This window comes from Mus musculus, chromosome 8 (genome assembly GCF_000001635.26).
Source record: "Mus musculus strain C57BL/6J chromosome 8, GRCm38.p6 C57BL/6J".
Taxonomy (NCBI): Eukaryota; Metazoa; Chordata; class Mammalia; order Rodentia; family Muridae; genus Mus; species Mus musculus.
Window position 1 is genome coordinate 125774114 of NC_000074.6, and position 22550 is coordinate 125796663.

At 48.2% G+C, this 22550-nt stretch overlaps 1 protein-coding gene and 1 long non-coding RNA gene across 8 annotated transcripts in view; one reads left to right on the plus strand and one right to left on the minus strand.

Annotated features, from left to right (window-relative positions):
* Positions 1 to 22550, minus strand: part of Pcnx2 (pecanex homolog 2) — a 146829-nt gene that overhangs the window by 22610 nt on the left and 101669 nt on the right. For all 5 annotated transcript variants that reach the window (XR_003947294.1, XM_011248395.3, XM_011248396.2 and 2 more), the window contains 2 exons: positions 14381 to 14439; positions 11159 to 11374 (listed from right to left, as the gene is read on the minus strand). Coding sequence is in view for 4 of the 5 variants with exons in the window: in XM_011248395.3 (XP_011246697.1) it covers positions 11159 to 11374; positions 14381 to 14439 (275 nt within the window). In the remaining variant the exon portion in view is untranslated. The remainder of the gene's footprint in view (positions 1 to 11158; positions 11375 to 14380; positions 14440 to 22550) is intronic.
* Gm39284 lies at positions 55 to 16782 on the plus strand. 3 transcript variants are annotated; one of them, XR_879361.2, is made up of 4 exons: positions 55 to 217; positions 3203 to 3315; positions 13620 to 13806; positions 16453 to 16782. It is a non-coding gene; the product is annotated as a predicted gene, 39284 (long non-coding RNA). The 3 variants fall into 3 exon arrangements; XR_003947617.1 differs by lacking the exon at positions 55 to 217 and adding an exon at positions 1778 to 1890; XR_003947618.1 differs by lacking the exons at positions 13620 to 13806; positions 16453 to 16782 and adding an exon at positions 8558 to 8976.

The following is a 22550-nucleotide window of genomic DNA, read 5'->3' on the forward strand; positions in this document are numbered from 1 at the left end:
GTCTGGAACTGGAGTAACAAGATAGTTCTAAACTGCCACGTGTGTTAGGAATTGACCTAGGAATTCCTAGGTCCTCTGGAAGGGCAGCCAGTGCTCCTAGTCATTGAGCCATCTGTCTAGCCCCATGAGGTGTCTCTTTAAGGTGCTTGAATCAGGTATTTGTTCTTGAAGCAGGCCTACCAAACAGTTATGATTCTCATAACAATCAACTCTTCAGGTATGGGCAGGCATGTACACACATCCCCCCCCCCGCCCCCCGATCCCGTGTGTGTGTGTGTGAGTGTGTCTGTGTGTGTGTGTGTGTGAGTGTGTGTGTGTGCGCTCGAGAGTGTGAGTGTCTGTGTGAGTGTGTGTGTGTGTGAGTGTCTGTGTGTGTGAGTGTGTGTGTGTGTGTCTGTGTGTGTGTCTCTGTGTGTATGTGAGTGTCTGTGTGTGAGTGTGTGTGTGTGAGTGTCTGTGTGTGTGTGTCTGTCTGTCTGTGTCTGTGTAGAGCTCTCTATCTTGGCCTGGTGCTCACCAAGTGGGCTATGCTGGTTCTACTTCAGGTGTGTGCACTGCACTGGGCTGTTTATCCGTTCACAATCTTTCTGACTTTCCTATATTCTCTGTGTTTTTGTTTTGGGGATATATATATGCTTTCATGGTAGTCACAGACTTGTTGATGGAGATTTGGAGAATCCCCTCTGCCTTTGGTGAGATAACCTGAGGTTAGAGACACCTGCCCTAGAGCACCTTCCCAGACAGATAACAGAATGGAGACCAGAGGGAAGGGAAGCTTTTAAACACATCATAGCAAGACAATAATGTAAGCCATGGAAGAAAAATAAGACAGGCCAACTGGGTCAAGAACAAAGTATCTTGGGGTGGGAATGAAAACTGCATTCTGCTTAGGTCAACCCGAGCCACGTGGACAAGAACTGCATCCCACCTTCTCAGCCAACATGGGAAGAAGAAAAAGAAGGAATTCCTAACCTTCCATTCCTGTTGGCTTTAACTCTGCCCTCAGTTAAAGGCTGTGCTATGTGGCCTCAAACTCAGGATGACTGAAAGAGGAGAGCACGAACTGCACTTACCACAGGGGGCGACCCTATAGCTTTTGCTAGGTTTGGACCAGAGAGGATTAGCTCACTGCATTTCTTGTCTCAGGTTTTTCCTGTAGGCTGGAGGTCATTCAACACTGCCCCACCCCTTCCGTGGGTTCATCTTAACCTAATGATTACAATCTGAGGCTGGGCCTCTGGTTTACTTCATTTGTATTGGGGCTTTTTACATTTATCTTTTTTTTTTTGAGGTGCACTCCAGTGTCACAGTGTGCATATAGAATTCAGAAAGCATCCAGCCAGAGTCAGCTCTTTCTCTCTGTCATGTGGGGCCCTGGAATCCAACCCAGGCTGTTAGATCTAAAGCAGTGCTTCTGTGTGCTGGGTCATCCTGCTGGCCTGCCACCGATTGCCTCGAACAGTGGCTTCTGTTAGCCTAGGGTTTGTTTCTCCATCCTAGGCAGACAAGCAGTTCGAGATATGCTTGCCTGCCTTAGTGTTAGCGCTGGAAAGTTCTAAGCTGTCTCACTGAGAACCTACCTTCTCTCCCAATGTTCTGAGTCTCTGCTTAACCCTACGGACCCAAGGTTTGAACACTGGATGGCTTTGAACTGTAGATGACAGCAAAGTAGACAGGAGACTCAGAGAGGTGGCAAGGGGACAGTTCCAAGAGCAGCAAGATCCCTGCTGGGCAGGGTTACCATGGAGAGGTGCTCTGCAAGCGATGCTGCTGCCAGCCACTCTTTGTCTGAGAAGGTGTCATAGAGGGTGCCCTAACCTTAGACTACCCCCACCTCACACTGAGACCAGGGCATGCTGTAGACTGTGGTATGCTTCCAAAGGACTTCAAGTAAGAATGGGGTGGGATCAGTTTCAACATTTTCATAAAGACTTGGAAGGAAATAGAGATTGTATGCTGATGACATGCCCATGCCTTTAAAAGATTTATGTTTGAAAATGATCTTACTATGGTGGAGATAGTGTACAGAATCTAATACATTAAAAATCAACGAGACCAGAGCACCCTGCACATAGGATCAAAAGACTAAGCAGTTAGTCTAGAAATCTACAGGAACCCATTTAGCGAAACCTTGGCTGGTGTCACAGAGTGCACGAACCCATGGTGGGGTATCTGGGATCCAGACAGCATTGAAGAGAAGGGCAGCTTCAGCCCAGACCCTACACAAGCCACCACTAGCAAAATGACACTAAGCTAAGCGATCCAACTTGGGCTTTCTAAACCTTTCTTCATTAAAAAGGCAACGAGAGCCTGAGGATGTAGCTCAGCGGGTAGAATGCTTGCCTAGCATGTAAAAGGTCCTGGGCTTCAGCCCTGGTACTGCAGAACATAAAACCAGATGTGTTGGGACATGCTTGAAATCCAGTGGTTGGGAGGTGAAGGCAGTTGTGCCAAGAGTTCAAGGCCTTCCTCAGCTATGTGGTAAATTTGGAACTGGTCTGAGCTGCATCAGACCCCAGTTCAAACAAAACAACAACCCAAAACCAAAGTAACAACAACCAAAAAGTAGATAATAAGACATGAACTAGTATTGATTTGAATTGGGTTATAAAGAGTGTTAATTATACCTGATAAAATCTAGATGGCTTCTCGGTGCCAGTGGGATGACTTAGTAAACGCTTTGGCTACTAACCCTAACAACCTTAGTTGATATCAGGACCCACATGGCCGTGCTCAGTGATCTTGGTGATGTCAGCAGTGTCTGGATGTGACCTCTGGTCTCTCCCAGCACAGCCAAAGCCAGGGCCCCTGCTAGCTCGACAGTTCCTACTCCCAAGCTCCATACAGTCTTATTTTCATGAGCAGTTTCTCCTGCACTTTCTAGCCCCACTCTTGAGCAACACTGGATCAGCCGACTCTAAGCAATGACGCTGAGAGCTTGAGCAACACTGGCCCAGTCTACAGGGGGAGAAAACACAAAAGTACATGAAGTATGTCAGAATGATTTACAACGTTTGCTTTCTGAGCACAACAGAAAGGCGTTTTTAATAACTTTTTTTTTTTTTAATTCTGTAGAGTCCACAGAAATTTACTTAGCATTTAGATACGGCCCTAAGAACAAGCTTTTCCTGGTGTGGTGCTGGACAAACTAGATTTTCAACATGCTGTGATGCCTTTAAATGAACACCCTTGTTTTTCACAGTGAAATTTTGTTTCTGGACAACATCCATTTAAGTGGCTGTAATCAACTTAGAAAGGTGACGTTCGGGTGTCTCATGGGATGCACAGGCGCACCTGGTCCTGCAGGTGAGAGAGGTAAGAGCCCCCTGTTCTCATATCCACCGCAGCTCCTCAAAGCCACGTGTTCTTTAGGATAGAAAGGTCTGTGTGGGGCAGTGGACCGTGCCACCACACAGAAAGCGTGGTAAGGTTGAGCAGATTCAGGAACACCAGGCAACTCGCATAATTGAGAACCATAGGCCTTTAATTCTATACCCAACCCGGTTCCTGTCCTGGAACATGTGACCATGACACCCCACTGAGAGGACCGTGGTCACATCCGGACAACACCTGAAGTGTTTCCACATGCAGATGAGGCATTCCTAACATTTCAGACCAAGCCTCTAGATCCCAAGCCACCCCCAAATGTTTATACAGTCTTATCTACCCACAAGGAATAAAGTGCACGAGCTATTTCACAAAGATCATCGGAGAGTGCTTGTCTCACTGAGCTGTAACACACCAGGGAAGTTTTCTCTCCCAGAGCTTTCGTCTGTCGCTGGACCCCAACCCAGCCCAACCAGCTGGGTGGGCAGGCCTGACCACAGTCACTTCCTGCTAAGTGGCCTCAACCTTGTTCCCTAGCTGACTGCTTCGTCCCACTGCTTGCCACTGACTTTGGGGACAGTGACAGCCCAGCAGCCTGCCTTGCTCCAGCTTCCCCTCAGAGAACTGTAACACTTTGGTCTTCTGGCCATGCCTGAGCCCCGAGAGACCTTTCACTCCCAGCCTACACAGACCTACACAGACAGGGAGGTCTGGTCTCTTAGAATGAAACACTCGTGTCTTACTCTAGTTAAATACCCTCCGGTGAGATGCAAGATTCCCTGACAGCCAGTGACAGTGGGAGCTGTAGGAGCTTGAGAACCTGAGGCCCAACTCTCAACACCCACATAAGAGGCAAGATGTTGAGGTGTGTGCCTCACACATGTAATCCCAAGGTTTGGATGTAGAGACAGGACCATGCCTGGAGCTTGCTGGCTAGCCAGTCCAGCCAAACCGCCAAACTCCAGGTTCAGTGAGAGACTCTGTCTCAACAACAATAAAAATAATAATGTGGTGAGCCACTGAAGAAAGCACCCAGAGTCAACCTCTGGCCTCTACACACATGTGCAAACAACATACACACACACATCTCATACACATATGTGCAAACATACACATGAATGTCACCCACATGTGTTAATATACTCAAAATGTCATACACATGTGCAAACATACCACCGAATGTCATGTATGTATGCAAATATACCCATGGATGTCACACATGTGTGAAAACATACACATGAATGTCACACACATGTGCTAACATACCTACAATGTCATACACACGTGCAAACATACCCACGAATGTCAGCCATATGTGCAAACACACATGAATGTCATACATATGTGCAAACATACACATGAATGTCACACATGTGTACAAACATACACATGAATGTCACACACATGTGCTAACACATCCACAATGTCATACACATGTTCAAACATATCCACGAATGTCAGGCATATGTGCAAACACACATGAATGTCACACATATGTGCAAACATACACATGTCATAAATGTGTGCAAACGTACACACACAAATGTCATACACACATGTGCAAACATACGCATGTTATACACACAAACGTACACACACCTACACACAAATACATTTAAAAAGTGGAGTTGGAGGCTGGAGAGATAGCTCAGCGGTTAAGAGCCCTGACTGCTCTTCTGAAGATCCTGAGTTCAAATCCCAGCAACCACATGGTGGTTCACAACCACCCACAGTGAGATCTGGTGCCCTTGTCTGGTGTGTCTGAAAACTTCTACAGTGTACTTACATATAATAAATAAAATCTAAAAAATAAATAAATAAATAAAAATAAATAAAAAGTGGAGTTAATCAAAGCTTCCGTGCACACCAGGCAGCCTGATGCACGATGAATGCTGAAATGCGTAAGTCTGTAATCATCGCGGAGAGAAAGTCCTCCCTGCACTCACTCCACTTCTAGGCCAGAAGAGCAGGGGAACCGACTGGACTCTGAGGAGGAGGCCTTCCTAGGTCATGGGTCATTCCAAACTGCCTCCTCCTCACAGGGCTTTCCTGAGTGCAGGACTCCAAGGTGGTGGGGACTCTGCTAGCGCTGAGGGACACACCCTGTCCACCTAGACCTGCCAAACACACCAGCAAGCCTTAGGCTTCCCTACTCAGAAAGGAAGGAAATTATGTGTGCGAGCGTCCACTGGAGACAACATTCTGTTTTTATGGATGAAGTCTGGGACCCAGGGAGTTAGAAGACCCCTCAAGCTATCCAGACATAAACCATAAAGCCATGATGAAGGGTCAACTGTTGCCAAGACGAAGAGAATTCTACAGAGTTTTAATATTAGTGGGAGGGCTGTGTGTGGATCTCCAGCTAAGATAAAACTTTGAGTTGGATCAGCTGTGAGTGAGATTAGGCTACAGGGCTAGTTTCACACGTCCCCACGGGCCAGTGATTATGGGGTCAGCCAAACCGTGAGAAGGCTGATAACATCTCCCACAGACAGGAGCGTAAATCTTGCTTTTAGTTGTTTTCTAGCTCCAACGGGAATGGGTCGCTACATCCCTACTGTACCTTCAGTGTCCCTTCTGCAAGGCTCACCAAGATGCTGAGCAGAGAGAACGGCCTGCAGGGTGGGACCACATTAAAATCTGAAGGGAGTCTGAGAAAATGAGATTTAAAATTTTAATAACAAATAGACTTGAAAAATGTTTAGACAATCCTTACCTCAGTCTTTCCTTATTTAACCCCCTCCCTCCCTCCCTCCTCCTTCTCTCCATTCTCCTCCCCTCCCTCCTTTTTCTCTTCTGTCTTCCTTTCCCTCCCTCCTCCTTTCCCCCTCCATTCCCCTCCCTCTTCCTCCTCCCCTCTCTCCTTCTTGTCTTTTGTCCTCCTTCCCCTCCCTCCTCCCCTCCTTCATCTCCCTTCCTCATCTCCCTCCTTCCCTCCGTCCTTCCCTCCCTCCTCCCCTCCTTCCCCCTCCTCCCCTCCTTCATGTCCCTTCCTCCTCTCCCTCCTTCTCTCCCTCTTTTCCCCTCCTTCCCTTCCCTCCTCTCCCTTCTCTTCCTCTCTCCTTCCTTTTTCCTTTCTTCCCTCTCCTCCTCTTCCACCATCCCATCCCCCCCTCACCTCCCTTTTCCATTTCTATTTCCTTCCCTCCCTCGTTTCCTCTCATCTTCTGCTGCCCTCCCCTTTCTATTCACAGTAACAACCCTAAATGTGCTTATCAAAACTTGCCTCCTTCTCAGTAGCAGCCCAGAGCACCCTGTCTCCTCTAGTACATCAACTCCAGTGGTCACCACCCCCTTCAGGGCAAACAGATCCCCAGTGCAGTCCTGGGATCCTGTTTCCTCTTCCCCCATTTGTTTGCTTTGCTCCTTTCTTAGCCTGGCCAAGCACCGTAACCTCTGTAACACCCTTGAACATGTAAGGACTTGGAGCTTCCTGTCCTCGGCTTACTTTTCCTTTGGTTATTCCCATCCTGCCTTCCATGCTCACACTTAGAATGCCAGTGTGGCTTAGGGGAAACCATACTGTAGTCTTCACATGCCCCTTTAAAGTTGTCACCCATAGACTCAGTAAGCTTTCATGCATTCCAACATTTGTACCCGATTCCCCACTCAGCCCATTCATCTGGTGTCAAGTCCCAGGACAGTGGAGGGCTGGTGCCTGCCTGATACCAGTGACAGATTAGTGCCATCCCACACCAACAGTGACAGGCTAGTGCCATCCCACACCAACAGTGACAGGCTAGTGCCATCCCACACCAGCAGTGACAGGCTAGTGTCATCCCACACCAGCAGTGACAGGCTAGTGCCATCCCACACCAGCAGTGACAGGCTAGTGCCATCCCACACCAGCAGTGACAGGCTAGTGCCATCCCACACCAGCAGTGACAGGCTAGTGCCATCCCACACCAGCAGTGACAGGCTAGTGCCATCCCACACCAGCAGTGACAGGCTAGTGCCATCCCACACCAGCAGTGACAGGCTAGTGCCATCCCACACCAACAGTGACAGATTAGTGTCATCCCACACCAACAGTGACAGATTAGTGTCATCCCACACCAACAGTGACAGATTAGTGTCATCCCACACCAGCAGTGACAGGCACCATGACAGGGATTTGACCACTGTTTCCTTGCTCCCTTGAGGCCAACTATATTTCTGAGTCCTGGGTTAGACACAGAGCCACCTGCTTTTCAAGAGAAGTTATGCCAAATGTAGCATAGAAAAGACTCCAGCTCCCTCCCAGGTATACCCTAAGGTGGCGACCATTGTGTCTTTAAGACCGATGGACTGCCAAAGATGCAGAGGAGCTCAGAGTCTCAGTGAGGCTCTGGAAGGGAACCCGAGGCTCTGTAAAGCCGAGTCCCTCGGGAGGTCCACTGAAGAAGCAGATGTGAAAGCAGACTGGTTTTTCCAATTAGGAAAGTGGCATGGAGCTCTCAGAAGGCTGAGTGAGAAACCAGAGGGATAAGACTTCAATAACTAGTTGTCTGTGAACCAAGTCAATGCTGCAGTACAGATTTGAATCAAGTACCCCACAGGCAGTATCCAGACAGGGAGCGACATGGTTGCCCACTGCACCCTGAGCTAGCTGTGAGCTCAGGGTCCTTCTTCATCTTCCTTGGGAGGGAGGAGGATGCCTCTTCTGTGGGGTAGCTGCCACCTTCAAGGTGCTCTGTCCTGAGCCCCAAGTCCTCAGGCATCTTGTAAAAGAGCAATCCGATGTCCTGTTTGCTCCTCCCCCTCGCCTTCAGAACTGTCTGAAGCCTGACTATTGGCTGAGCAATCCGATGCCCTGTCTGTTTGCTCCTCCACCTGGCCTGACTATTGGCTCCTTGGCCTCTGTCCATCCCTCAGGCAGTCAATAGCTTTTCAGGGCCACTGCCCTGTTGGCTCTCTCATGTGCATTGTCTATTTCCTTGGCTTGCTGTTTCAGCTGATATTCACCTGTGAACCCTTGAATAATTAATTAACTTACAGGCTCCTGGAGGGGTGGGCGCCCTTGCAGTCAGAGGCACAGTGACTCATGCTTGCTCACAGAAATGGCTAAGCCATCTGACCTGCCAAGGTCACTTGGCTACCAGAAGGATGGGACAATCTAACAAGAGCTCTGCTTGCTCTCTAGGTACTCAAGTCACTTCTATAGGGACCATAAGACATAGAGGGACATGGCCTGTTCCGTGCTAAGGCCTGGCCTGGAATGACTTCCCCATTCTCCTCCACTTTCTGTTAGGCTCCACACTGACCCTTGAAGGCAGTGCACGAAGACACATCTGCTGTGACGCTCGGTCGTGTTAATTGGAGCTGCTCTGTGTCCTGCCACAGTTACTCTGGTCAACCTCCACGTCTGCAGAGCGAAAGCACATTGTGCCATGGACATAGTACTCAGCCATATTGCTAGAGCAGCTGGCCTTTCTCTAACTGATATACCCACAATGGACATCTCAGGGGTCATCTCTCATGATAAGAAATGAGAAACCAGATACCCTTTGACCCAGATCACTTGTATGTGACCGTGACTTTGGTCAAAGGGTATCTGGTGCACTTGACCCAGACTCTGACTAAGTTGACAGCACAGCAAGACAGAAAGGCAAGGTGACCAACAGGGGAGCACTCAGGAGGAGAAGTGGTGGTAGAGGCTATTTATCTACTCTCTGGGGACAGCAGCATCCAGTGTTTCAGTAACGGGGGGGGGGGGGCAGTCCTGGGTCCTTGCAGCTGCCTTGTGACTTTAAAAGTTATATGTGTGCACATGTGTAAGTGTATGTATATGTGAGTTTGTATGTGTGTGTGTGCTGTGTGTGCATGCGTCCTGTGTATGCAAGTGCTCACGGAAGACAGCAAAGGGCAGCAGACCCCTGGAGCTGGTGCTGAGAACTGAACTCAAGTTTTTTGGTAACAGTACCAAGTGCTCTAACCCCTGAGCATTTCTCCAGTTCCTGCTGTGTGACTTCAGATGTTGGACTCTCTCAAAACCACAAGACACCTGCCCCATGCTGCTCAGGATAATCTTCATTCCTGGATGCATTTTCCCATAAAGCCTTCTTCTCTTGTGTTAACCTGGGTTGATTTCTGTAGCTTGACACTAGGACCTCCTGTTAACATGATGCAACTCTTCACCAGCTAGGGTTTGGGAGGGGGAAGACAGAGACTCTCTTCCCCATGACCCCAGGTTTCTGGCTTCCTTCTCTGGTAGATTTCCTTCTTCCTAAAAAACTATAGCCCAGTGGCATGCATGTAATTCTGTGTTTGATCCCTGATATGAGAGAGGGAGGGAGGGAGAGAAAGAGGGAGTTGGAGGAAGAAGAATCAGCTGTGAAGCTGCGAGTGTGCACATAGGTCCCATTCCTTCTACTGGCTTCCTCAGTAGCTTACCAGAAGGGGGGGGGGGAGAGGGGGAGGGGGAGAGGGATGAAGGGAGGGGGAGTGGGAGGGGGAGAGGGAGGGGGAGAGGGAGAGGGAGAGAGGGGGAGAGAACTCTATCTCTGTGGGTGCTCTCTTTGACTGTCCCCAGGCAGTGCCAAAGAAGTTTAAATTTGACCAAAATAAAACCCGATCTTTCAGAAGACCAGGAATTCGCAAGCAAACTAGAATGAGGGAGAAGAGGTCCAGAACACTCCCAAGGAGGAAGCTGGCCTCCGTGGGGGATACTGGAATACGCGGCAAAGAGAAACAAATCCAATAACAGTCCTTTGGGGTCAACTGCGTTCTTCCCCAGAACTTCAATTTTGTTCAGCTATGGTGTTTTGAAGTCTCTGTGTTTAAAACTATGATCTTACTAGGTCAAAGAAAATCTACTGTAGAGGAAGGTATGGGATCCAGGTAAATCAGCCGCCATTTGTCCCTCAAGACATTGTGACTGTCCCAATCTTACAGGCAAGTGGCGTTCCCACTGTGGTTGATGGAAAAAGAGAAAGCAACGAACACAGGAAACTCCTAGGAGCTCCTCATTTTTCTGACAGAGTTTCTCTGTGTAGCCCCGTCTCAGAACTCACTCTGTAGACCAGGTAGACCTCGAAACTAGAGATCTGTCTGCCTCTGCTTCTTGAGTACTGGGATTAAAGGCATGTGCCATCACTGCCCAGCAGGAACCTCTTTTAAAATTTAATCCAATATGTTGTGGTGACATTGGTTCCCAGCAAACCATGTCTCTCTGTCACCATAACACAGGGAAACATGGCCTGGTTATTTTTGTCTACCACTTCACTCTGAGCTGTTATTGCATTAATTACTTTGCTCACTGCTATGGTAAAATAATTTGGCTAACTCAACTTAAGAGAGGAGGGGCTTACTGGGGCTCTGGGTTTGAGAGGACACAGTCCACCGGGGTGGAGAAGGCACATCAGCAGGGATGGCTTTTGCCCACAGTGGTGAGGACGCTCCCTCTGGGTGGATCAGAGAGCAGGGGGTAGATCAGAAGGTGTCATTGCTTCTCTAGCTGACTGGGGTGGGCTTCTGTCAGAACGCCTGGTCGAGAGTAGAGAATGCCTGGATTCCCACGCAGCAGAACAGTCCCCGAGTCTTTTGCTCATGGTGGGTTTTTTTTTTCTTAAAATATTTACTTTGTTTTTATTTGTGAGTATGTGTGTGAGTGTGCACATGAGAGTTCAGGGACCCACAAAGGCCAAGAAGCATCAGACCTTCTGGAACTCAATTGGTTGTGAGCCCCACAATCTGGGTCCTCTGCAAGAGTAGTACATGCTTCTAGTGACTGAGCCATCTCCCCACCCCTGAAGGAGGTTTCTAAGCAGTGCTCTCTGCCTGATGACACTTAGCCCAATCCACTGGGCTGATGCTTAACCCTACACACTGAGTCAAAGAAAGAAACTCCTACCTCGGAACTCCAGTCCCCGAAGCTGAAAGGTGACGAGACCGTTTCCGATTTCAATCAGGTGGACGAAGGCGTTGAGGTCATCCGAGGCCAAAATGAAGCAGTCACCAGAACTGTAGTTGCCCCAGCGGCCAAGCACCAGGTCTCCACAGAGCGACTCCTGCAGGGTCCGAGTCAGGTGCTCGTAGAAGATGGAGTTGAGGTTGTTGTCATCACTCCCTGAGGACGGGCGGGATGAGAAGTACACCATCGTATGCTCAGCTCATGCTCAGACCCTGAAACGGTGTGCTGCCCTCTGAGTGAGGCTGGTCTTTATGTACACAGCAGCACCAGTTTCCACCTGCTTTGGTGGATTATACTGAGACCTCCTATGCCTTCCCTCTAGACCCTGATGTAACCTTTAGACAGATACATTGTTGCCTAAATGCAGATGATTTACATAATCCTGTGTTGGGCTCGACACTCTGGCCTTGGGGGCTGGCAGTGCCTGCAGTGCAAGACTGAGGACCCAAGTTTGTCCTACAGAACACATGTTTTTAAGAAGACAACTGTAGTAACAAGCACTTGTAATCCCAGCACCAGGAAAACAGAGGGAGGTGATTTCAGGGGTTCTCTGGCCAGATACCCTAGCTCACTGAGCTAGCTCCAGTCCACTGAAAGACCCTGACTCAAAAAACAAAGTCAGATGACTTTTGAAGAATAGTTCTTGCCTACACACACACACACACACACACAAATCACACACACACACACAAATCACACACACACACACAATCACACCCATGTGCATACATATATACACGTACATACACATGTGCACACACACTCACATGTACACACAAGCATACATACACACACATGCACCAGGCACACCCGCATACATATACACACATGCATACACACACACATGTACACACATGTACATACATACATACACACACACACACACTTTTGAACTCTAGGCCTATACCTTCTCTACTTATCATGTCCTGTCTCAAATGCTCCCTGGCTTCCTTGTATACAGAAGAACGTTGGGGCTGTCTCACTGTGCATAGTTATGAGTAAAACCATCACGAAGCAAAACTAACTTTACACTCCTCTTCAGTAAAACCTGGCTCTGGGTCCACCATTCCCACAGTGGCTGTCCATTTGTGCTTCTCTAGTAGGAACTGAGAGAGTTGCTTCTATGTCCCAACCAGGGTTAGATTCTGTTAATGGCTGCTCATTGGTTAACATTCAACACTCGGTCAGATGGATGGGGAGAGAAAGGGAGACGGAAGGGTGCTGGAAGGAGATGGAACGAGGATGCCCCACTTCCTGGTAGAAGGACAGGGTTATTTGTGGATGGGTAAACTGAGGTATGTGCTGCATTTCCATGGTTTTCCTCCAGACTCTGACTGCAGCTCTCCCTCTCTGGCTGCCTCAAGATGAGGGCTATAAGCCTTTCAAGGGAAGACTGGACAAACGGGGTATTCCTTTTCATACGTGATTAATTAGGTAGGCCAAAGGAGAACTGGGAAGGCCAAAGAGAAACTCCAGGACCTTGACTGCAGGAGCAGGAAACCTTTGAATAGCCAGGCCGGCATGGAGCTTCACTCAAGACTTCTTGTGTGTTGTTTACCAGAGAGGAGACAAGCTCTATGAGGTCATCCACAAAGGCTGCACCCTCACTCTGCACCCATGGTTAACAGAGCTCGAGGCTGGCCTCATCATGGAGATATCTCTGAGCATTATATGGGGAGGAGCACCAGGCTGTTGCTAAGAGACTCGTGGGGGCAACTATCAGACACTGAGCCCCTGATTCAGCGCTGGAGCTGAAGTGATAAGCTGAGACATCGATAAGTTGTTTATGATTGACAGAGAGAATTGCTGATAAGATGTCTCCGTGTACCAGCCTGCCAGCCTGCTCCATATGCAGTGTCTGTGATGAATCGGCTGGCACGGAAGACACTGATTAGGGGCTACCATCAGTTCCCTGTACTTTTAAAGAGAGCCCCAAATGAGAATTAGCCCTTCTTACTGTGTACATGGTCCTATACTCAAACACAATAAGTAAACATAGAAATGTGGCTCAGGATGTATTCTTAGTACACTCTGCCCATGCGTCTGTATAATTAGGGAAAATGAGACATTATGGCTAGCTGGATGCAGGATGTGTTTCTGAGGCTGTCCGTGTGCCTAACGTAATAATCCTGATGTGTCACTCAATCTCACGGCTGCCTGCCAGCGACTGTCCCTCTTCCTCTCCTTCCCCTACACCCTGACAGAAAGTCTCACAAATAATAAGCCTGACACTGCAGTGCTCCCACACTTAAAATTCCAATTTTATGCTACGTGTGCTTATGCAGTCTCAGTATAGATGGTCCTGATAAAGACAGCTTCACTTCTGTATGTGGGATTTACACAGGGGAGAGCGGGATGCATTTGGTAGTTGATTTCCAGATGTTGTGTCTGATCTTTACAGGGGCTGGTGACCTGTGGTCTGATGCTTGGGTGATACTGAGTGGTGGTGACAGCCAGCTGCAGCTTCATGTCAGCCCTGGGATTCCAGATCCCAGGAGGAAGCAAGGAACCTGTTCTTTCTAGAGACAAGGATGAGGCCTATGCAGATGTCCACCTTAAATAAAATCACACTTTAAATTGACATTCTGGTAAGAGACAAAATGGCTAAAAATGAGATCAACTATAGAAAGAAAAGTCAAAGGATTTCTCTATCAGGTAACTCCACTGCTCCATGTTGAGCAGAGTTTCTGATGAGTTCTTCATGCTCACTCCTGCAGTGGTTTGTTAATATAAAGGCCAATACAGGGCCATGGTTTAGTTTCTTTATAAAGACCGGGCCCCACTATGCCACCTAGGCTGGTCTGGAGTTTCTGGCCCTCGTGTACCTGTTTCCTGAATGCTGGGGCTTACGGGCACGTGTAACCATTCCCAGCTCAAAGGATATTTTCCTTAGAGACCAGCTCTAAGGTTTAAAGTCTGATCTACACGAAGAATTTAATACGTGCTCATGGGGTAACTGGAAACAGTCACCTACCAACTTAGCATATTTCTAAAGCAACCCTGGGGGAGGGGATTGATGGGCCTACTTGCCCAGTTATGCCTTGTAGTCAGTGTATTTATGGAGCCTCTGTCATGGCAGCATAGACCGTACTTAACACCTTCTTTGGTATCTATCTGCCTAACAAAAGAAACACAGTTTGAAAGAATATAAAAAGTGCTTACCTGGGTCTCTTTCCATTTGCACAGCCAGCCTTGTGTTGGAATTATCCATGCGCCTTGTACTGGAAGGGGCCACAGAGAGGTGAAAGGTCATGGTTAGATCCCTGTCCTTAGAGAGCTGATATTGCGGAACAAATGTGAGGTGGGTGAGCAGGCTGCTTACAGGGGAGGAGGACACGCCCCCCACCAATGCTGCTGAGAAAGAGGAGTTGGTCTCTACCCAGCACTGAGGAGTGGGGAGAAAGCCTTTCTGTGCCTTACGGACAATGTCCTTGTCTTTTAAGACATTTTGAGCACAAAGTTAGAGCAAGTGTTCGGACTTCCACAGAAATGCTGCTCACTTTCAGAATTAAAAAACAAAAAAGAATATTATTATCTACTCTGTGTGAATGTGTGTGAGAATGTGTATGTATATGTATGTGTGTGTATGTGTGAGTGTGTGACTGTACATGTGAATGTGTGAGAGTGTGTGTGTGAGTATGTGTTTGTGTGTGTATGTGTGAGTGTGTGACTGTACTGTATATGTGAATGCGTGTGAATGTGCACCCCATGACATTCATGGGCAGATCAGGGGATAGCTTGAAGGAGCTAGTGCTTCCCTCCCACCATGCAGGTGCTGGGATCAAAACTGGGTCATCCAGCGCAGCGGCAGGGCACCGAGAATGCCACCGGCCTCAGTTTCAGAATTTGTTCACACAAAGTACCTTTGCTTCCATTTGTTTCTAGAAAACAGCTGTGGGAGGCCACCATCTCCACCACAAGCGTCTACCAGTTGGGGGCATACTTACTGATTTTTCTTTGGTTGAACCATGAAAACAACTCTTACAAACGTAGGAAAGGGTAGATTGTCTGCAGCCCTGGCAACAGGGCTCATCTTAACAGTGTGTTGTGTTCATGGCTCTTAAAAGGCATCAGTGGTGATCAGAAGGGAAAGGCTTCACTCTGTGACCAGCCAGAAGATCTCTCCAGGGCACAGCACAGCGGTTCTCAGCCTTCCTAATGCTGCCGCCCTTTAACACAGTTCCTCATGTTGTAGCAACCCCCACCATAGAATTACTTTGTTGCTACTTCCTAAGTGTAATTTTGCTACTGTTATAAGTTGTAAGTATCTGCAACCCACAGCTTGAGAATAGATGCTCAACCCACCAGTATCCCCAAGACAACCCATCTTTCATGCCTCATGCCCCTTGAAGGTCAGAGTGTGCTCTGCTTGGATTAGCCGTATTTGTATGTCAGACACAGAGTACTAGTCTCACCGGCCTTTAAATGACAGAGGGTGTCAGTAGGATGCCACTGAAATGGATGGTGCTTAGCTGTGATAAATGTGGCTAGTTCACACCTTTGAGGCCACTCTGAGAAAGGTTTTTGTTTTTGTTTTTTGCCAAGACACAGCAGCATGAATGCGAGGTTTAGGCACAGGGTCCCACTTCTGAAGGATTTTCTACTATGATACCTCCCAGGAAGAGAGACAGCTGCATGTCCATGTCCATGTGCACATGCATGCGTGTGCTTGCGTACACATGTGCGCATACATGTATGTGTGTGTGGTGTGTGCGTATACAGGTGCAGAAGATAATCTAGGCTGTTAGTCTCTGGGCACCTCTTACCTTATGTTTGAGATGGGGCCTCTCCTTGACCTGCAACTTTACCACATTGGCCAGGCTACCTTGCCCATTAGCTTTCAAGAATCTGCCTGTCTCTGCTCCCATCTTGCTGTTGGGACCCCATGCTCACACTGTTGGTATTTTTAATTAGGTTTTGGAGATTTGAACTCACATTCTTATGCCTTTAGAGCAAGTGCTTTACTGAGCCACCCTCCAAGCCTGTCCAGTTGCCCCTGATGCTGCACACTTGACTTAGATTTAAATGTAATCCTTGACGTACTCAGTATAATTTAGCCAACAATGAGCATTTGTCAGGAATGTCACCAGAATGCTGAGTTCTTGGCTGAACCTGTCTCCTGGGGATTGGAACTAATAACAAGAATACCAGGGTGGGATTATGTTTTTAATCAATGAAATGGCTTGTCTTCAGGAAAAAAAAACCAGCATTGCTTGCTTCCCTGTCTGCCATAGACATTTGCCAACCACCTAGGTAGGGTCCGGTGTGAACGTGGTGGAAGATCCCACAGAAGGACTACAGAGGAGAGCTCTTTGGCTGCTATTCAGAAGGCCATGAGTCCTGACATGCTGCTCCATCCTGCTTCAGGTTCCCTCCCAAACAGCCTCACAGCATCTCTCAAAACAGCAGAGCCCAGGGCAGCAGAAAATCAAGCAAAGAACAGAATCCTTCATAATGAAGGTGGAAATCCCACGTCTGCATACTCGGTCCCTAAACGGAATTTTAATTTCACCTTAAGACCTAGGACAAATGGAATTTCCAGCTGCAAAATAAACAATTTTTAAAGTGGGAGTGAGCCAAAAGAAAGTCAATTATCCAGTTCCTTGGGGAGCTTAGACACATTCTAAAGCTCTGTCCACTTGCAATGTAATCTTTCCCGAAGGGTGGCAGCCGCTTTGGAAAGCTCAGTCCTCATGAGCAGCAGCTCAGTCAGGACACCAGGCATCTCCAGGCCTAGGGCACTCTCCGACTCTCAGAAGGCAAGCGTCCGGTGCCCTGGGCAATGTGAGCTCTCCTCCAGTGAGGTCCGCTTGTAAACTTGGTGCTTGCAACTCAGAGGTGCTAATTATCTCTGTAATTGGATTGCTGCCTTATCTGTCCCATTGCCCGACATCCCCACGGATCTGCTGCTTCCATCTCACCCCTTGGCCATCTCAAGGATGCGACCGATCATGTGCATATGCACCCGTGGGTGAGATTTTTCTCAAAACTTGCCTGATAAAGTCACTGTGTCCTGTGAGTCTGGTTCAAGGGCTTTCACATGCCCCTAACCTTTCTCTCCAGAGAGGCTGACCTGTGCAAGGGTATCTCTCCCTATGTCAGCACGGAGTGCCGAGAGCGGAGCTGGCTTCTTCCGGAGCTGTCTTGTTTCATTCACCCCAGTACATTTCCTAAGTCGGCCAATCTCCTATCCTGCCGCATGGGTTCAGAAAAGCAACTTAAGTAGGCTTCACAGTAATGCTCTCGGCTGGCTCTGCTCCATAGCCCCTTTGCCAGTGTGCACTGGCTGCTCACGGGAGACGCTTCTCTGTACTCCGACTTACAAGTGCCCCTGGTTGGTGTAAGATGGCCAGCGTTTATCCCCATGGGTGGGAAGGGATGGCCCTTCTGTTCTCTGGCAGGACCACAGTGTTGTTGATCTCAAAGTCCACGCCTGGCTTTCAAATATTCTCCTGTCTTTCTGCCCTCTTCCTTTGCCTCACAATGCACTGTTTAAAAACTTCCTTCACTAGATGGTCATTTCTTCAGTCTCTACTCCACACTTTGTAAGCCCTTCCATGGGTGTTTCTGAAGAAATGACCACCTAGAGACTGACTCACCTGGGGATTCATCCCATTTACAATCACCAAACCCAGACACTGTTGTGGATGCCAACAAGTGCTTGCTGACAGGAGCCTGGTATGGCTATCTCCTGAGAGGCTCTGCCAGTGCATGACAAATACAGAGATGGATGCTCTCAGCCAACCATTGGACTGAGTTCACCAATGAAGGAGCTAGAGAAAGGACCTAAGGAGTTGAAGGGGTTTGCAGCCCCTTAGGAGGAACAACAATATGAATTAGCCAGTATGCCCAGAGCTCCCAGGGATAAACCACCAACCAAAGAGCACATATGGTGGGACTCTTGGCTCCAGCTGCATATACAGCAGAGGATGGCCTAGTCGGACATCAATGGGAGGAAAGGCCCTTTGTCTTATGAAGGCTCTATGTCCCAGTGTGGGGAAATGCCAAGGCCAGGAAGCAGGAGTGGGTAGGTTGCTGAGAAGGGAGAGGGGGGAGGTGATCGGGGGAGGGTGTTTTTCAGAGGGGAAATCAGGAAAGGGGATAATATTTGAAATGTAAATAAAGAAAATATCCTTTTTAAAAAAAAATCTTCTTTCTCTGTGCTGGGTTTTCTATGTTTACTAAATGTTTATGGGGTACAGAGAGGAGAGCTGCCTCATCTGTCTTATCCCTGGTTTTCTGTTTTGTGAAAGAGCAAATAAACACGTTAGAGAACCTCTCTGATCCACAGAGATGCATGACTGTGGTCTGAAAGCAAGCTGGACAGTGATTCCCAGTTTCCACCATTGACATGAGCGGGAGACAGAAGAGGCCCTGATGTTTCTGGGAAAGTTTTAGGGTTGCTTTTCTGTTTTGTTTGTTTGTTTGTTTGTTTTTGTTTTAACTATCATAATATCCAAAATAAATTCAAGACTACCCAGTACCTTCCCCCTTCAAAAAGACTTCCCAAACTGTACTAGCAGGCCAAGTACAGAGCCAGATAAAGAAGCCGGCTGACTAAACAAATATAGAAACATAGATTTAACGGTCAAAATGACTAAGTTTACAGCTGCCAGAACAAGATTAACAGTGCCCCTGCCCCACCTCACACTAAAAACCACAAGGACAGACAAAATGAAAGTCACCCTATACAAACCAACCAATGCCTAACCTAAGAAGGTTATTGGCTACACCAATTAAAATAAGCTAACTACCCTGATGCCTAGATCTGCCCACCCCTTACAAAGATATAAAACGTGTGTTCTTTCTTTGCTCTGGGTCTCTCCTCCAGCCTGCATGCTGAGAGGGAGTTCCCCAACATGTTGGATAAGTAAAATCCTCATGCATTCTGCAATGATGACGACGACGACGGTCTCTGTGGTCTTGGTGAGTGAGTGTCTTTTGATAAACTACAACACTATCTCTCTGGGCCTCCAAAGACTCCTCCTTAAAATCTGCAAACAATTTTCTTTCCCCTAGACCTCAGAGCGAAGTTTTCTCACCAAGGCTTCTCTGGCTGCAGCAAACTGCACCCTGGCGACACAGGAATGGGAAACAAGAAGCAATGACTTTCAAACACAATCTGCGGCAACACTCACCACGCGAGGGGACCTGCTGCGCTCGGCCGTCTGTGCCGTCGGACAATATCCCCCAGATCTCACATTTTGATGATTCTACTACTAGTCATTTCTGATTTCAAAACCATGAAGGGAGGCTAGAGAGATGCTCAGAGGGCCTGAGCTCCTGAAGAAGAGCCAGGTTCAATCCCAGCGCCCATGTCAGGGGGCTCACAAGTGCCTGTAATTCCACATTTCAGAGGATCCTTCTCCTGGCCTCAGCAGGAGGTGAGGCCCCACGTTGGTGCTCACACACACGTGCCCAACACATACATGTCGTTTAGAACATGTGAATCAAATCACCAAAAATCATGAAGATCCGTGAGATGTCTTAAGAGAGGGGGATGAGGGTGTGAACACAATATTTCCAATGTGTCAAGACAAAACAGGGTATGTTTTCTTCTATACAGATGACAACTGAGTCCACAAGGAAGAGGAGCCATTGCATAAAAAGGAGCAGCCATGGCACGCTGTGGAATGGCTTAGGATACTAAGCCTCAAGCCCAAGTCACCCCGGTGCCCACTTGTCCTTCCCACAGTCCACTCTGCTTCTAGCAGAAAGAATGACACTCCCCAGCAGTGTGGCCTGCAGCATCATTTGAGTCTTGGTGATGCTTGCCTCCCCTGGTGGGGACTCTAATTAGTATGGCTAAGAGTTCTAGGCCTTAGGGAGCCCTAACTGACCAGGTACTTGGGACATGTCCAATAAGCCTCTTGTCCTGTGTATATTTACAACAGGCAACAAGAGGGTTTTAGACAGTGTAGCTTTAAAAGCTGTGTATCTCAGGCTGGGGCATAGCTCAGTTGGTAAGATGATAGCCTTGAAAACCTAGGGACCTGAGTTTAATCTCCAGAAGGTATATTTCAAAAATGCAGGCCCGGTAATACACACTTCTAATCCCAGCACCAAAAAGACAAAGACAAGTGTATCTCTGGGGTTTGCTGGCCAGCCAGGGTAGCCCTAGTTGGTGAGTTCCAGGTCAATGAGAGTCCCTGTTTCAAAGAACCAAGATGCATGACTCTTGAAGAGCAAACCTTGAAGTTGTCCTCGAACCTCCACACACCTGTACATACCACACACCTAGAATATTCCTCTTTCCCTCCCCACTTCTGCCTACTTTTTTGGCAGAAGAGCAGCATCATATCCAAGGCTGCAACAAGGGCTGCAACAAGGGAAAAGCTGTGGTCTCCTCTCTCTGGCTGCCTTGCCTCAGAACAGACCTCCCCTGCAGCTGTCCCAGCCTTGTACCTCTCTCAGACATCCATCACCTGGAGTCTCTCCCGAGGCCCAGTAACCTGGTGCCCTTGAAGAGTCAGCAGCTCCAGACAGCTGGAGAACAGGTGGGCATGCTTATGTCTGTGCACAGTCCCTCGCACGGCCTGTTTCACGACTCGGCACTTCTCGGCCACTTTTGCCACTCAGCAAAAAGGAACCTATTCCAAGAAAACCACACACCATAGCGTGAAGGATAGTGCACAGACACACAAGAAACCTGACTTGCGACCTCTCCTCAAAGGCCCCCTTCTTCTGAAATATAACCACACAGTTGCTCATTGCCTTGCCTTGAGTGTCGAGCCTGCTCCCGGGGGCTGCACGAGAGCTTTCTCCTGGGCCAGCAGAATGGTAGGGAAGCTCACCACTTTGCTCAACCAGACTCAGACCTGGAATTCCAGGCAAAAGGAATCCAGGGCTTGGAGAGAGATGTACGAACATTTCGCCAGGCCAGAGAAACAATTTCCCTCTAGTCTCGTTTGGTGAGCCACTGGGTTGAATTTGGATTATTTATAAGACCATGAAGGGGGAATTACACAGGCATGGGTGTCCCAAAGGCAGCTACATCACCAACAATCCCACCCTGGTGAGTGATGACTCAGGATTGCAGTGCCCCTGGATGCAGTGTGCAGGCAGCTCCACTGAAGCGCTTCTCCAAGCAATTACCAGCACCTTGGTAGAGGCCTCCTGAGTCTTGTATGTTTTGTGACTGCTCAGACACAGGAGCCTGCTGTGGACATTTCAGTCAGCCCACAACAGCTGGTTCTTGTCTTGTGATAGCAGAAAGCTGTCTCCAGTGTGGAGCTTGCACCCTACACTGCCAAGGCAGGGGTGAAGTGGGGAAACCCTGCACTAGTTGACTTTGTTCAGTCCTGGGACAAGACACCCGATACAAGCATGTTACAGAAAGAGTCTATTTCAACTCACAGAGGGGTCAGTCTGCCATGGTAGGGAGGCATGGTGGCAGGGGCAAGAGGCTGCTTGCTGGTCACTCGGCATCCACGGTGAGGAAGAAGAGAGAGACAGATGCTGGTGTTCAGCTTGCTTTCTCCTCTCTGTGCAGTCTGGAGTCCATCAGACGCCACTGCCCACATTTACAGTGGATATCCCCACTCCTACTAACTCTACAAGCTCCAACTCAGACACACCCAGAGGGATGCTTCCACAATGATTCTGAATCCCATAGTGTTGACTATAAAGTATAACCGTCATGACCCCTTCTACCAAGTGGATCCCACAGTTCTGACACACCCTCTCTCTCACTGGGACCTTTGACTCCAGACTTCACATCCTTCTTCATATTGTAATGGATCTGCTGTCCATAGTCTCACTATCTGCCTCTTTTATGCTGAGGCCTGATGCCAGCATGACCAGTGTGACCAGCATGATCAATGTGACCAGTGTGACCAGTGTGATCAGCATGATCAATGTGACCAGTGAAGGCAATGTGACCAATGTAATCAATGTGACCAGTGTGATCAATGTGACGAGTGTGATCAGTGTGACCACTGTAACCAGTGTGACCAGCATGATCAATGTGAACACTATGATCAATGTGATCGTGATCAGTGTGATCAGTGTGACCAGTATGATCAATGTGACCAGTGAAGGCAGTGTGACCAGTGTGATCAATGTGACTAGTATGATCAGTGTGATCAATGTGAGCAGTGTGATATTATAACAAGTGTGACCAATGTGACCAGCATGATCAATGTGACCAGTGTGACAAGTGTGATTAATGTGACCAGTGTGATCAATGTGACCAACATGATTAATGTGACCAGTGTGACCAGCATGATCAGTGTGACCAGTGTGATCAATGTGACCAACATGATCAGTGTCACCACTGTGACCACTGTGACCAGTGTGACCAGTATAATCAATGTGACCAGTATGACAAGTA